This window comes from Leptidea sinapis, chromosome 12, assembly GCF_905404315.1.
Source record: "Leptidea sinapis chromosome 12, ilLepSina1.1, whole genome shotgun sequence".
Taxonomy (NCBI): Eukaryota; Metazoa; Arthropoda; class Insecta; order Lepidoptera; family Pieridae; genus Leptidea; species Leptidea sinapis.
Window position 1 is genome coordinate 9,105,171 of NC_066276.1, and position 13,933 is coordinate 9,119,103.

Sequence of the window (13,933 nt, forward strand, 5' to 3'; positions counted from 1 at the left end):
AATCGTTTAAAAGTGTTTTATTTAAATGTGTAACACTCGCGTTAATCAAAGAACATACTAATAATGAATTGTTTGTCCAAAACCCGTATTAATAGACTCAGCCCTATAAGATATCTGTAGAAGCACTCAATAGGTTGTATTTTACCTTTTAATTAACGTAATGAAACAAATTTATGATTGCTGATGCACGTGTAAATGCACAAGAAGGACATGACAAAAAATTAGAATAGTACATAATAAATATATAAATAAATAAATATTTACAAACTCTTACACAAATTATCTTGCACCAAACTAGGCATAGCCTGTACTATGGGTACAATACAACTACATATTTAATACAATATACTTAGTTAAACATACATAAATACTTATAAACATCCATGACTCAGAAACTAACATTCATATTCATTATATAAATATTTGCATCTACCGGAATTCGAACCTGGGACCTCTAGGCAGGCTGACTAACCACTGGGCTATTAGGTCGTATTTACATAAAACATGTAAATATAAAACTTTGCTGGTTTAAAGCCGAAGGCGTCGACAATATCGATTTAATGATCTATAAGTGAAAAGTGCACAGAAATATAGTATTTTCTAATTCAAGTCTCAATTATTAGAAAGAAAGAAAGAAAGAAAAATATTTCTGTGCTTATAAAATGTAAGTATATATTAAAAAATCAATGGTAGTTAGACGAAAAATCCGTTGTGTCATAAAAATATAATAGTAGGTTGGCGTTACCGCAACAACACATAGGGTGACCTACTGAGCGCGCGCCGCCGCGGCAGTCTTCTGTTGAGCTTTCTAATGACCCCAAGCGTTCTGTGCTGTACGATAAAATACATTAAAACCCCTCCAAAACAGATAAAAACAACGTGATTGAAATTCCGTTTGATTCTCGTGTGGAAAACCCCAATAAGGACACGCGCACTCTATCCCAGACAGCTTGGCTCTACAAAAATGGACTCTAAGTACGCAAGGATAACACTGTTTTGTAATTAGCCGGGAGCCTTTTAGGTAAGAACTATTTTCTTACTTTGCAAATTTAACTTGATTCAAGATTAGTCACGGTTTGGTTGTGTTTTCAATCAAAAGTTTCTTAGTTTAAGTTAATGCGATGATCAGTTTAAAGGTTTACTAATTCTTGTAACGAAATTGGTTCTATATGTTGTTTTATAACTCATGAAACTTTCCCATAAAATAGTAAAATATTCAACGTATTCATAATATGTAATTAATATCGTACATAAAAAGCATAACTATGTTTAATTAACGACAAAAAACATCGATAAACACATGTGTTTGGAAAATTTATTGAAGTAGGCGTTACTTTGCGGAAATCCATAATTATACAAATGATTTAAGTTTTCTTTAGTCTTAATTAAATAACATGTGTTTGGTATTTTTAATGGTTTTTATTTATTAGTTAATATATTCGCAAAATTTAATTCTTTACATGTGAAAACAAAATAAAATACCGCAATACGTAATTTGTGTACAAGAGCTTCCATTTGTATGGATTTGGAGAACATAGCATTTTATTAATATTTTTCTTTCCTTATCCTCTCTCTATATATATGGAAACAATTTAATTTTCTACTATTTTTTGCGTACAAATTATTTTCTTTAACTTAATATTATTACATCTTATTATTATATATACCTACTTATGTCTACCTACGTCTGTAAATTTAGTTTCATTACGTATTAAATCCTAAATATTGAAGTAAATCCTAACTTTTTTTATGACGATAAGGGATGAAATGAGCTTGACGTTCAATTGAAGGTAATTGATACGCCCTGCCCTTTACAATGCAGTGCCACTCAGGATTCTGAAAAATTCAAAAGTTTTGAGCGGCGCTACAATTGCGCTCGTCTCCTTGAGACATAACATGTTAAGTCTCGGTGATTTCACTAGCTAAGGCGCCCTTCAGACCGACACAATAATTCTTACACATTACTGCTTCACGGCAGAAATAGGTGCCTTTGTGGTACCCATAATCTAGCCGGCATCCTGTGCAAAGGAGCCTCCCACAACTATATTACATTCCGAAAAATTCCGTTGATTGAGCAGGCATTGAGTTGAAGTAAGAACGGGTCGTGAGTTCGAATCCTCGAGTCTAACATTTGATGACCTGTATAGCCGAGTGGATAGCAATCTTACCTACTAAGCTAGAGGTCCCGGGTTCGAATCCCGGTAGGCGCAAGCATTTATATGATGAATATGGATGTTTGTTTCCAAGTCATGGATGTTTAAATGTATTTATGTATGTGTATGTGTATATTTATATATATGAGTAAGTATATTGTATTAAATATATCGCTGTCTTGCAACCCATAACACAGGCTATAATATGCCTAATTTGGGGCAAGATAATTTGTGTATAAAAAAATATATAGCATATTTTTTCAAGATGATATTTTTCTTTTGTTATTAAGATATTTATTAGATATTATAATTGCACTAGCTGATACCCGCGATTTTGTCTGTGTAGATAAAGGGTTTTTAAAAATAATAAGCAACATTTAAATTGAAGATTATCTCATGTCCTATTCCAATTCCGGTTTCCGTTTTCGCTCCGTTTCCAACATATTATATGAATCTTATTTCGAGAAAGATTTCTATGGCAAACTAAACCTACTATTGGTATAGTTATAGCTCGTCGACGTGAATTTCAGTTTTTCACAAATCCCGCGGAAACCATAGGTTTTTCCGGGATATAATGTAGCTTATTTCCTTTCCCAAGCTAGAGCTAGACTAGAGTCTATCGCTGTAGCAAATTTCATCAAAATCGGTTCAGTAGCTCCGGCGTAGAGCTAACAAACAAAAGTTCCGTTCATATTTAAAATATTAGTAGGGATGACAAATGAAGTGTCATGGGGCTGCCATATTTCACACCACTGTATATAATATTTTTGTGTTTGTTGCTGAATGAAAAAAGCTGCGTCACGGTCTTAATAGTTATTTATGCAACTGTTGTGTAATAAGGTGTATTAAAACACGAATGTAGGTTTATATGATAATAGTATCACATGAGTGTTTTAATACCTAATTATCAACAGTTGCATACAAGACTTTATCTACACCCAGAATATGAATCCTCTAAAAGATTCTGAGACAGCTTTCTGCTAACATTAAAACAGCCAGTCCTAGTAGTAACCTAATATCATTAATTACTGATTATATACAAATGAACTAAGTATTAATGAAAGAATTATTTATTTTAGTAGTAATTTACATTTTGTGTAGTGCAATAATAAAAATTCACTCGAATATTATGTTCTTCTGGAAATAAATCGCTCTTTTTTTGTTAACATAACAATAAAAATATCGAAGTAAGATGGCGGAGATTCGAATAACCTACTTTTTTTTACGGCGCGCGACGTTCTGGTAGTGTGGAACGCGCGTAAACCAAAATGTTCTTTTTTTGAAATTCATACAGATGCCACGCATCGAGCAATAAGAATGTTGCTGTCTGTTAAAACTCTTTGAGCATGAAGGGAATGAAAAAAAAAATAGGAGTGCTGTTATGAAATTCAGTACAACATTACAACACTCTTTTGGATGATGTAATGGTTATTAGAACATTGGGTGTTTTAATGTTGGCAATAAGCTAACTGTTTCAGAATTTTTAATAGAGGATTTAAAGCATGGGTGTAGATAAAAATGATTGTTTCGCTGTTGTAAACTCTTTGTGTGGCACGTAGTACCCATTATTAATCTAATACATAAAATTCTCGTGTCCCGTGTTTGTTACCAAACTCCTCCAAGACGGCTGAAATTTTGTGTGCATATCGGGTAGGTCTGAAAATCGGCCAATATCTATTTTTCATATCCCTAAATATATATATTTTTTGACAATTTTTTTATTTTAATTTCATTATGATTCAGCATTGAAAAATACATACATCTTCAAATTTTCTTTTACTACTTCTACGATCTACAAGTATTTTTTATCGCATATTTAATATTATTTTGTTCCATCCACAAATCCGCTATATGGTTGCAAGTTGGTAATAGAATACAATAACTATAGTACGATATATTTTTTATACCCAAATTTTTTTTTATTACTTCATATGGCAATGCAACGTTTGCTGGGTCAGCTAGTATTATTTTAAGAACGACGTATATGAAATTGATAAAATAATTATCTTAGTTTTGAATAATTCTGTAGGCTGTAAATAAAGGAAGTGTTTCATTAGATGTGTTGTCAGTAGATGTATTTACATCGAACGCACGAGGAAGCACGCACGGGGTAAAATTTTATAAGTTTGTTACTAGACGACTAAAAATAAGCCATATTTGCTCGCATGGGTTCCGTATCTTAAATATAATAAATAATATAAAGTAGGTCTGCACTGTTGTGTTTGAAAAAGAGTTTAAAGGATTTGGAGGCCCATTCAATGGAAGACGCATGAGTTTTTATGTGTATGACGCTACGCCTCATATCATTTGTGATGCATTACGACCTAGATCATTCCACTGAACATATATTAGCTCATCCTACACTGGCTATAATAAAATAAACCGTATTAACCGCATAGTGAGACAAATAACGACACCAAATAATTTTATTATATATATTGCATAGCTCATGTAATGTTAATTCAAAAAAAAAATAACGGTCTCAGGTAAATACATAAAAAAATACGGGCTGCACTCCGAGAGTACCGCTAGAAATGAAAACTTAAGCATAAACGTTGTGCATTTTTAATATTTCGGAAATGCTTTATTTATTAGTATAAAAGTACTAACTAGCATTTATGCTGTTAAATACACAAAAATGACAATTTATGTTACATAAAAAAACTAACACTTCAGAACTATTACAATTATTTTACATTAAAAAGTTTATATCTCAGAAAAATCAACTTTCATCTACAATTTCAACGACTGTCTTACGCGAGATTAACATTTTATACCCATTCCAAGAAAAGTGCTCAACGCCGCTAAAGTAGTTTTCACTTCAATAATTAAACTGTAGAAATATTTCACAGCTGAAATTCGATCCCTCGACTTCACGGTGTTTCGGCTTCAACCACTAGTCTATTATCAGAATGATCATTTAGTTGAAATAGCTGAACTATAATTATACATCATTCATTCATAATTTTAACTACTGTCTTACGAATGTTCGATCAGGTCACGTGTCCTGACGCGAGTTTAACATTTTATACCCATCCCAAGTGCTCAACGCCGCTAAAGAACAAAAGCTCCTTAGTATTTTGAATGTTTTATAGGCTTAGGCCTATCATTCAAAACGAGGAGGTGAATTAAGCTTGATACTATGTAGCCAAAGAAACATAGACTTGAATAAAAATTATATTATTTCATAGGTATGGTATGGTATAAGGGCTCCTGTTTCCACAATTAGACCACTAGCATGGGTCCATTTTGCATGCAATAATGGCTAGTTACTCTAATCAGCCCAGCTCCCTCCAGAAGTTAAGAACATGCCTGTGGTGTTCGCAGACTTCCTGGAGCGACCTCGTATTGGTTAAGGTTTCTGCCCGTTGGTTGGCCACCCCCGCACATTCCAGGATTACGTGAGCGACCGTTTCGTCTTCAGCCAGACAACCTCTGCACTTAGGAAGTGTCCGTTACGCCGATTGTGAAGAGGTGTTTGTTTATTAATGTGTGACCCGTTAGGGTGCCCACTATTATACGGATGTCATACCTGTTGAGGCTGATAATATCTACGTTTCACGTACGTTTTACGTATTTCATAGGTAAAGAAATATATTATTCAGAACCTGTCAATGTATACGTTTGCAAAAGTATTCTTTGTTTTTAGAACTCCAATATACGTTGATTCAAAAACGAAAATAGGCGAAACTGAAACTTTTCAGCTTAGGACAAAGCGAAACCTGCGCTTGGAACTTTCAGAGAAAAATACAGTCCACTATTCACTGGTACAATAATATACTAGAGTTTTAAATGGAGGAGATTGCTGTGAATCAAACCAGCCATGATTTTATATTATTTATACTATGCATTTAATAGGTTTTATACTCTATATACAGGTGTCCCAAAGTTATGGGACATGAAGCGAAAGTACCTTAAATATCGTAGATAGGATGATAAAATACCCTATCTTCGATATTTAAGGTACTTTCCTTTCATGCCCCATAACTTTGGGACACTCTGTATATATATAATGAAGATGGTCTTTTTTTGAGGCTCTATCACGCCTAAACCACTGATAGTGTCGACATGAAACTACCACCATTCGGTGCGAAATTTATCCTAGGTAGTTTATGGCTATTTATATTTTGAATTCCATCGTCTCTTCCTTTTAAAATTTGCACAGCGAAGCGGGCGGGAACGGCTAGAATCTTAATATATATAAATCCAGTGTCCTGATGTTTATTTCCAGTGAACTCCTAAACTAATTTACGGATTTTAATGGGGATTACTTCATGGAGTGCAGTTTAGTCCAACTTGAGAGATAGGATAGTTAATTTCGATTTGGGACCCATATTTTTTTTTATTACCAATATTTGTTTTGTATGGGCATATTTTCTATGAGAGTATTTATTGACGTACGGTTAGACAGTTCTGCTGAGAAACAATTTCATTTTAACAACAGGGAGTATTTTATTTATTGTGTTCAGTATGTTTCAGCTGACCAGACAAAATTTAAAAGTTAAATAAAAAAAGCTTAAGCTAAATATAAATATAAAAGCCAGGCAAAAATACCGTATGCAAATAATATTTTATTCAACGTAAGGCTTAAAATCGCTTATTGAACTTCAAAATCTACCGAAAATATATACATCAGACATAAGATAAACGGGTGCAAGAAACTCAGCTGGGTTTTTTTTATCCAACAAAATTTAATCACGATAAAATTTATAACTTAATTAATAGTGGTTTACTCTATTCCCAAAGTGTAGTATCACTAATATTATGCATATGTAATCTATGTTAATGCATAATGATATCACTAAATTATATCTTGCTATATAAAGTAAGATATATATTACTCAATTACTCATAAAGATATTCAGTACTCAAAAACTCAGTATTGGTTCCATAAAAAAAGTTAATCCCCGGCAATATTTCAAGCCGGCCCACATTCTAGCGCTCTACAAAGCGCAGGTCCGGCCACACATGCAGTATTGCTGTCATCTCTGGTCTGGCGCACCCCAGTATCGGCTCGATCAATTGACTGCGTGCAATGCGCTCTGCATTGCACGCAGTCACGCGCGAATCGTTGGTCCCTACCCAGTGCTCTGTGAACGGAACATAGTGCGGTTTCAAGGAGGTTCCTTCCACGTACTACATAGCTGTGGAATGAGCTTCATTGTGCGGTGTTTCCGGGACGATACGACATGGGTACCTTCAAAAAAAAAGCGCGTACACCTTCCTTAAAAACCGGCAACGCTCCTGTGATTCCTATGATGTTGCAAGAGAGTGAAGGCGGTGATCACTTAACACCAGGTTTTCAGGACATTTCGTCCATTTTCATCGTAAAGAACAGGATAACGGATACATAGTAATGTGTCTTATCGCATGAAGCAAGTCCTTCGATCGTTTTGTAACGCGTTACTACTTGCATCATGTTGTAACTGTCATAAATAGGTGATGCTCTTTTGTTAGATTATCTAAGAGAAATTTATTAGTTTATCATTCCTACTACCCCAAGTAAACTCGAATAATACAAGAAACCATGGCGAGGAAAAATATGCGGAGTTGAACAAGAACCCCCCGAATAAAAGGGTTTACGTGGAGTTTGTGGAGCTGCAATTTATTTCAAATTCCAATATTTATATTAAGTGTTAGATATATATTATATTGATTGTTAAAAATTTGAATATACTACACAGTCCTATTTTATGACTCATGTATTAATATTATACCTCACACCTAAGAAGATTGGCATCAAGAAAAATACAAGAGATACACCGGTGTAGCTCGGCACGATTTTTGCGCTCGCGCAGGGTTCTGTTAATGCGTATAAATTTACGTGTAGAAATAGATTGCTTATAATTAGTTTGATTTGAAAGAATCTATCAGAAAGCTATTGAAAAAAGCTATAAGATCATGCCAAATAAAAAATATCTAGTGCCCTCATAAGCACCTCATACTTGCCAATTTCGGAAGGAAGAAAAGAATTATAATTCAAAGAAAATTATGAAACATTACTACAATCTACACAGTGTCCAACTATTTTTAGAATATTAAGTTATACCAAATAATATGTAGTAAAAGTAGCATAAGCGAATCGGCGCTCTTTGATCCGCGCGCGACGCGCGGTACGATGTAGATCGGCGTGATTTTCGCGCTCACGGAGTTGCGTATTATTTTACGTGAAGCAATAGATTGTTTATGATTAGAATGATTTGAGTGAATTTATCAGAAAACTATTCAAACAAGGTATAAGACCATGCATAATATAGAGTCAGAACTTGCTGAAGGAATAGTGTGCCACACGGCACACTCGGGTGTGGTGTGTCTGCAAAAATCTAGTCCTCTGGGGCACTGGCGATTTTGGAAAGGTAGTTATACTGAAAACCAACGTTAAGCAAGCATTATATCCAAACAATAACTATGAAAGAACAAACATTATATTTTTAAATTACTTTTTATAAAGTAATACAGTTGTATTTATAAGCATTTATTCTTGTATTTTCAGCAGTACGGAGCCCCAGATGCGCGAGTCAAACTCGCACTTGACTACTTTTTTTTGCTACTATTAACCTAACAATGTTTGATTTTGTTTCAGATTCATTGTAATATGAAATATCAAATAAAGCAATAATGTAACTATGAAAAATATTGAATGGCTCGTGAAGCGAAACAATAATTGCAATGAGTTTCAAATTATTTCGTTATTGCTGGTTTTACTCGCAGTTTTCCGAGTTGAAAATACCTTGGCGTGCAATGATCTGTCTCTAGTGGATTCAGATAATTGTTTGTGCTATACGTTGGAAGAAGGTATTGTATTTTTATTTTTGTTGAAATCATATTTAGTAAATAATATAAATGTATACAATTTGTTATGTTTTTGAAGTGATAACCCTCACTTCTAGGATTAATACACAAATAAAATTTGAATAACAAAATTTTATGAACTATGTGGGAATCGAACCCACGACCTCCGGCGTTCCGTGCCGGTGCTCTAACCAACTGAGCCAACCGTTCGAGTGACGTATCGTCATAAAATTTTGTATGCTTTGTTCAACTCTCAGGTTGTGGCTTCTTTTTGTTTTTCAAATTTTATTTGTACATTAATGTAATCTACAGTATTATCTAAGCATATTATTTCATTTCAGCTGTTTTCCTTGATTGTCAAGACACTTCAGTACAAAATATAAAAAATGCGTTTCAAAGTGTATCAAATATACATTCATTCACAGTTTATGATCTTGATGGAAACGAAGAAGTATTGGGACCAAGTTTAATACCAAATAATGTTTGCATCAAACATTTTCATATGTCGAGGACAAGTATAACGAATATCGAAGATGAAACTTTTGCGCCGTTAAGAAAGTGCCTTGAAACGCTAAGCATCGTATCTAGTAAACTTAAGTTACTACCGCAAAAAGCCATTTCTGGCTTGTCAAAACTTTTGTCGCTTGAAATTACTTCCAACTATATCCAAGAATTACCAAACTATAGTTTTTATGGTCTTTCTATAACTAAACTTGTAATGAAAGGCAATATTATTGAATATGTACCAATTCATGCGTTTTCGGGCTTAGAGCAATCTTTAACTGAGTTAGACTTGAGTGAAAATAATATTACAATTTTCCCCATGGCTGCAATAGTAAAATTAAATCACCTTCAGTATCTAAGGCTAGCCTGGAATGAAATATCTGCAGTACAAAGTGTTGAAAATGCTGAGCTATTTCGCCTAGAATACTTAGACTTAAATTCTAATAATTTTGAATTTATTTCAGAAGACTGCCTTAAATTTAGTCCGTCCTTAACGACGTTATCATTTCACTTTAATTTTGTCACAAATATACATTACAAAGCCTTCGTTCTATTAAAAAATTTAAAATCTATTGATTTGAGTTACAACAGAATAAAAATTTTGAGCAGTCAATTGTTTCAACACAATAAAAATCTAGAATTCATTGACTTAAGCCACAATCACCTTCACCATATTAATGGCTTACTGTGTAGCATGCCATCTCTAACAAAAATACTATTAGGTCATAATAATATACTTGAAGTGCCAATGGATTCATTTATAAATTCAACAAAAATTAATATACTACACTTAGATAAGAATTGCATTAGTAACATTAATAGTGAGAGTTTTAGTGACTTAGTAAATTTAGAAGAACTGCGGTTAGATTTTAATTATATATCTCAAGTGCCACATACAACTCTAATATTAAATGAAAAATTAATAACATTAAGAATAGACAATAATAAAATACACGACATTAATAACGATACTTTCAAATCCCTTAAATATTTAAAAGAGATAAGAATACATAATAATGAACTCTCTTCGATTCCTAAATCATTATTTTTAAATTCAACAAAGGTAGAAACTATTTATTTAAATCACAACAAAATAACTTTCATAGAATCGGGAGCATTTGCTCTAATGACCAACCTTAAATTAATTTATTTAAATAACAATAAACTTATAGATATAAAAGATACTTTGCCTAAAGGGGGTACCAATTTGCTCACAATTTTCTTACATTCAAACATGTTAACATCAATCAATAATTACGAATTACAAAATAGATTATTTCATCTTAATTTAAATCAGAATAGGGTGAAATTTTTAACAAAATTTACTTTCGGAAATCTTACATATTTAACGCGGCTAGAGATCAGTAATAATGATATATCTGAAATTTATGAGTTTTCTTTCCAACGCCTAAGTTCGGCACGATACCTCGATTTACAACGAAACTCAATTCGAAATATTACTACTTATACATTTTTTGGATTAGCTGAATTAGAAGTTTTAGATATATCATTCAACAAGATCAATTATATTTTTGAAATGGCTTTTGAAAACTTGAAAAAATTAAGAAGCCTTAATTTGTCGTTTAACCCTCTTAAAATATTGTTCCAAAATACATTTCAATTTGGATTACCACTAAGCACTTTATACTTAGACAGTTGTGAAATTCAAGTAATTGAAAACGGTACCTTTCATGGCCTTAATAATCTTAAAATGCTAACTTTAAGAAATAATTCTCTTAAAGCCAAAGATCTATTAGTTTTTGATATTCCAGGGCTAAAAATGTTATCTTTATCCGATAATATTCTCGACTATTTACCTGTAGATGCATTTTATCAACTTCCTTTACTAGAAATATTAGTCTTAGAACACTGTAATATTCAAGAGATAGTTGAGGGTACATTTACAGCTAACTCTAATTTGATAAAACTTCAAATTGCACAAAATATTCTTAGTACAATACCAAATACAATATTTGGCCCATTAAATTCGATTGCTGAGCTTAATATAAGTAATAATTTTCTTGATTATGTGCCATACGATACATTTTATAATGTTACATCAGTAGAAACTTTAGATTTATCTGACAATCTACTTCCCAAAGTAGAATTAAGCGGCTTCCAGGAATTAAGGAAGCTGAAGTACTTGATATTACGTAAAAATGAGATAAAGTCAATATTATGCAAGAAAAAAATAACTCTAATTGAACTTCTTTTGTTTGACGTTAGCTACAATAGGTTAGATCATCTACCAGCTACTATATTTGAATATTTTCCAAAAATACAAAACATCAACATTTCTAATAATAACATTATACACTTTGATTTTCTATTTGCATATAAAAAATTTGGTTTTCCCCTGATAAATATAGATCTTAGCAAAAATTCTATTTTAACATTAAAAACTCCGAAAGGTATTAATAAAAATTCATTGATTGCTAATATATACGAATTATATATAACTACAACGAATTTGAGCAACGTCGAAGAAATACCATTTGAATTGTTTATAAGTTTACAACACTTATATCTCAGACATAATAAAATTAGGCGCCTTTCAATAAGTCCCTTTTCAAAGTTAACTTACTTAGAAAATTTAGATTTAAGTTATAACAGAATCACTCATCTAAAATCGAGTAATTTTCGTGGACTAGTAAAGCTGAGCGCTTTGTGCCTATCTCACAACAATATTGAATCAATGGACTCCTTTGACGAAGATTTGTCAAATTTAAAACTTTTAGATCTTTCTCACAATAAATTACAAAACATTTTAAATGAAGACTTGATTAATTTAAAAGAGTTGACAGTTCTCGATTTAAGTCACAATAACATAAAATATATATCAGTCACCGCTTTTAAATATACAAATAAAATAGTGCAGCTAGATTTGGACAATAACAAACTACAAAATATTCCACTTGATCTGTTGAATTCTATAGAAAATCACATTCAAGAAATTTCAATCAAAGGTATTAAAATAATAAGAATAATTATAATATCCAATTTGTTTCTAAAGCTATTACTGCTACTAATAATTTTTTCGTGTTTTTTGTTTTCAGAAAATGTTATTATTTGTCTATGTCAAAAAAATAATACATGGACTTGGATACAAGATCATCCAAAAGTAATAAAACAAAATACTGTCAGTTGTTTGAATGACCAATATCCTAAAGTTAAATGTGATTTTCCTTCAATCACACAAGTTTCAGTTGACAAACATAAGGATAACTCTGTGTCGCTTTCTTGGTTTATAAGAAATCGAACAGCGATAAAAGTGTTACAAATTATATACTACAACGATGTAATAACTTCAGAGGTATTATATCAATAAGATAGAAACTTGAGTAAAAGAAATTATTATATATTTAATTTATATGTTTAATTTTAGGTCATCACAAAATATGTAGACTACAGTGAGACATCAACTTACCTTACCAATCTTAAGCCAAATACAAACTATGTTGTTTGCATATTAGCATCAAATGGATCACCAGTTATTAGTGATGAAAACGGGAGTATTTTAAACATTAACAGCACTGTTATGGATCAAGATGTGATGCTGAAAATAAACCGAAGCTTAGCTACAGCAGCTATTACACAGTCCACGTCAAGTGAATGCATTTCATTTGATACATTTACAAAGCCGCTCACAGTTAAGATGAAGAACAAAAAAGCTTTAAAAATATCTTCAATTTTAAATAGACGCTTGGGATTAATAGTAGGGTGCTCATTAGGCTGTGTAGTTTTTGTAATAATGGTATCAGTTTTATTGTATACAAAAATAAAAGAAAGAAAAAGGATAGCAAAGTCTGATCCTGCTTGGTCAGAGATGAATGATTATCATTCTGTTCATAGTAAGGAAGATATCTTACAAAGTTCAACTACTGCATCTACTGATAACATTTTATTAGGAATGGCTAAAAATCGTAATATTTCTCTAGAAAAAATGAAATAGCATTTTATGAAATGATTTCTCGCGTAGTAGTCGCCTAGATGTAATAATATTTTATTATTCTTCTATATTATGGTATCTTAATATCTTAAGTAGATGCTTATGTTGCTCATTGCAAAATATTAGATTTTGTAAAAATGAAAACTCAATAAATTTTACTTACAACATTTTACTATTTACTATTTACGTAGTAGTAGAGAACGTTATATTAAATAAATTTGTTGCTCTAGTACTCTCTTTTATTTCTACATATTTGGTCACTCTCAGAGATATACATAACTATATTGCTTTTATAGAAAATTATTATTTCAGTTATTTCTTCTTCTAACTTCTTCCTCTAACATCTATTATATGTTTTATATAACTTAAAAATGCATGTGTAGTCAGCAAATATTTACTTCCTGTTAAATAATTTTGATCTAAAAAATCTAATATTTATGTGAAAGTGAATTTGTTTGTTCGCTCCACTTTTGTGTCTTACCAACTCAAATGATCATAACAAAATTTCACACACGTCACGTTTACAAAATAGGGC

The 13,933-nt window shown here is 32.0% G+C and overlaps 1 protein-coding gene across 1 annotated transcript; it reads left to right on the forward strand.

Annotated features, from left to right (window-relative positions):
* The first annotated feature begins 809 nt into the window (after nucleotides 1–809).
* Nucleotides 810–13,628, forward strand: LOC126967140 (protein artichoke-like). The gene is made up of 5 exons (XM_050811577.1): nucleotides 810–1,021; nucleotides 8,737–8,948; nucleotides 9,287–12,415; nucleotides 12,506–12,762; nucleotides 12,835–13,628. The coding sequence occupies exons 2-5, from the start codon at nucleotides 8,780–8,782 to the stop codon at nucleotides 13,399–13,401; spliced, it is 4,122 nt and encodes a 1,373-aa protein (XP_050667534.1). The 5' UTR covers nucleotides 810–1,021; nucleotides 8,737–8,779; the 3' UTR covers nucleotides 13,402–13,628.
* Nucleotides 13,629–13,933: the final 305 nt, after the last annotated feature.